The sequence below is a fragment of the Crassostrea angulata genome, chromosome 9 (genome assembly GCF_025612915.1).
Source record: "Crassostrea angulata isolate pt1a10 chromosome 9, ASM2561291v2, whole genome shotgun sequence".
NCBI lineage: Eukaryota > Metazoa > Mollusca > Bivalvia > Ostreida > Ostreidae > Magallana > Magallana angulata.
Window position 1 is genome coordinate 20,559,927 of NC_069119.1, and position 2,900 is coordinate 20,562,826.

Consider the following 2,900-nt stretch of genomic DNA (forward strand, 5'->3'; position numbering starts at 1 on the left):
ACGGACGAGCTAGATAATAAGAAATAAACGAAATTTACTTATTATCCGCTGTTTTTTATGTATCGAAAAAAAGTTATAATGTTATGCATAATATGTTTTCTAATTGGCAGAATGAAATGGAGTAATTGATATTCAGCTATTGAATTTATAAGCTTGGAAAAAATGTTTCATTTTCTATTAATACTAAATGAGAAATTTTTTGCTAAGATTAAAAATATTAAAAAAAACTATTTGTGAAAACATTTTAATGTACAATATTAAAAAAAACCATCGTTTGCAATTGCTATTATCAATAAATAATAACTTGTCTAAACAATATGTAAAGCAACTGTTTTCCTTATTGTCGAGACTGTGAATAGCTATGAATATATTAATAAGTTACCAAACAACATTAATAATTTGATAAATAATTTGCAACTGCATTACATTTTACACCAATCTCCAGAATATCTACAAAAAATTTTAAATACAACTATTATTTTTTTTACTGACGAATATTTTATTTTCAGAGGTTTTGGATTTTGTATATTTGTATCGTTTGTGAAATACTTCTCTGACAGTAGAACGTTAATAAATAAAGTAAAGGAACATGTAGCTAACAACCATACTCTAGCCTGACATAATCTTAATTACATATCACATTGGTATATATTTTCCAGTTTTTAACAATGCCGTTGTTACTTTGAAGCACTAATGGAGAAAAACTTTAATGATTAATTGTAAATGTATTTGCTTATGTTACAATGCATCCTGGACTTTTTTGACCATCAGACGAATTGATTTTAAAGAATAATATTCTTTTAACCAAAAAGTGTAGATAATTCCTTTTCCATATAAATTCGTGTGTCCCGCCAGGTACAATCCATTGGGATTCGAACAATGACAATTCTTGTGCCACCAGCCAGACGAAAAATCAATCGCGCAATTTCCATTAGAGCGAGCATCATTATCTTGATCTTTTGTTGTGAACATGATTGCGTTTATACCAAGTCCGCTGGTGAAACAATCAGCTAAGATTAAAAACACATTATAAAATATACATGCAGAAGAAAATTGCAAATAAAAGGTTCCAGTTATCTTCTATGTCACTCATAGGTGGACTGTTACAATTAATAAAAATGACGGTTTAATTCTGCTTGATATATAAATTAGGTAAAAAAAAGTTAATTTAATATATTATTTCCATAAAGAATGTCAGGTTTGTTTACAAAACAAAAAAAAAAACAAAACACGAAAAGCAAAAAACAAACAAACAATGAAAGAAAAAACAATTGAACAATTGTTTTTTTTTTCATCTGTTGCATTTTTCAGAAACCAAAAGATTTACCAATGTTTCCCGAATATCCGGCTATACTCATCCTGTACTTGTTGTGCTCCTCACTAACGTTAACATGGGTATACTTGACATAACGTGTTTGGCCAGTAAAATCACTCATGTCCATCCGTAGTTGATAGGTTCCCTGACTTAGAAGATGGTGAAGTTTCTCATTGCCTTAAGTACATATAAAGAAGAATATGTGAGATTTCTTGTTTGAAGATTCGTCCAAAATAATCAAACGTTGAAAACAACAGCGCAAATGAGATTTGATACATGAAGTATATTATACATTGTATTTGTTTTAATCATACCAAACCAGAATTCTCCTGTTAAATTCCCAAAGCCATTTTTATATTCTGACCATAATCGATTAAAATCTTCAGAACCATCAAGTCTACGCTGAAAAACCTAAAAACATACGATAACTGTCATTTGTGAATTTCAAAAAAAATGTTAAAGAAAGTTATTTATTCTTAATTTATAAAGTTCATTAACTTAAAACATAAAATTAAAATCTTTTTGAGATCACAAGATTGAGAATACTGTATTTTGCTTAATTATGCTGTTGTAAACTTAACGTCACTATAAAGAATAATTTTTAGGATGCTTTAAGCACCGTACTTACAGTCCAACCCCCTCCATCAATGTTCATTTCACACAATGCTGTCACGTGACCAATGATTGGAAGTTTAATTCTGTACAGACCATTGGGTAGAACTGGTGATAAACTGTGATAAGCTCCACAGTCTGTAAATTCATCATCTAAAAATAAATTCACAAACATGCATTCATTTTAAAATTGTACGCTTAAAACTCTCTGATATGTAACTGTATTTCAGTTGGTTTTCTTTATCTATACAAATATGTATGTATTCTGCAAGACATGCCAAAAATGTGATTTCTTTTAGGTTTGCAATTAAAGCTTCAACCTAAACAATTTCTTTATTGTCTTATAACATGTGACTTAATGGGGTGGCAAAAAGGAACACAAGGGAATGATTGGCAATGCCGCTCAACTGAGCAACAATGTTGCATTCAATTCAAAGATATTCAAGTTTATTATTGTAATTTTCTGTATGAAAAATGATTTCTTCCCCTCTCCACTCCAAACCCTTTGTCCCGATCGTGACTCCTCGCTCATCCCCTGGGTTTATGGAATAACATTTTATCCCCATAACACTTTTAAAAAACAAAACCTGGATCGTCTTTGTATAATGTTGTTAACATTTATTTTAAGTGATAACTTTCTGAAGAAAATTTAAAGGGGTTTTAAAGCACAGTAGGAACCCCAGTTTGATAATTACAGTCATGGCTTAAACATGTTTTACACATCTACCCTATTTCTAAAAAGAATTCGATTGAATTAATATGTATGGAAGTAAACTAACCAAACACACTAATAACTGGTATAGAGGTGTCCCATTCAATTCAGATTGTTTTGATTTGGCATTCTTTTTCTACGAAAAAACAACGCCAATAAGCCTCCATAGACACAGGAGTTCTTATCCAGTATAGACTGGATTTTTCTTGTTCTAAAAATAGAACCCATGCCGACTGATAGCAATAGAATACCCTATTTTGA

General features: G+C 30.3%; 1 protein-coding gene across 1 annotated transcript; it reads right to left on the reverse strand.

The window, feature by feature from the left end:
- Positions 1-619: 619 nt before the first annotated feature.
- On the reverse strand, positions 620-2,120 carry LOC128164049 (ficolin-2-like). The gene is made up of 4 exons (XM_052827766.1): positions 1,944-2,120; positions 1,630-1,726; positions 1,328-1,492; positions 620-1,010 (listed from the first exon to the last, which is right to left on the reverse strand). The coding sequence occupies exons 1-4, from the start codon at positions 2,100-2,102 to the stop codon at positions 739-741; spliced, it is 693 nt and encodes a 230-aa protein (XP_052683726.1). The 5' UTR covers positions 2,103-2,120; the 3' UTR covers positions 620-738.
- Positions 2,121-2,900: the final 780 nt, after the last annotated feature.

Coding starts and splice junctions, on each gene's coding strand:
- LOC128164049 (XM_052827766.1), bottom strand. CDS start 2,102: ATGTTTGTGAATTTATTTTTAGATGATGAATTTACAGACTGTGGAGCT. Junction 1,727..1,943: donor TTGATGGAGGGGGTTGGACT/GTAAGTACGGTG, acceptor GTATGTTTTTAG/GTTTTTCAGCGTAGACTTGA. Junction 1,493..1,629: donor AACAGGAGAATTCTGGTTTG/GTATGATTAAAA, acceptor TATGTACTTAAG/GCAATGAGAAACTTCACCAT.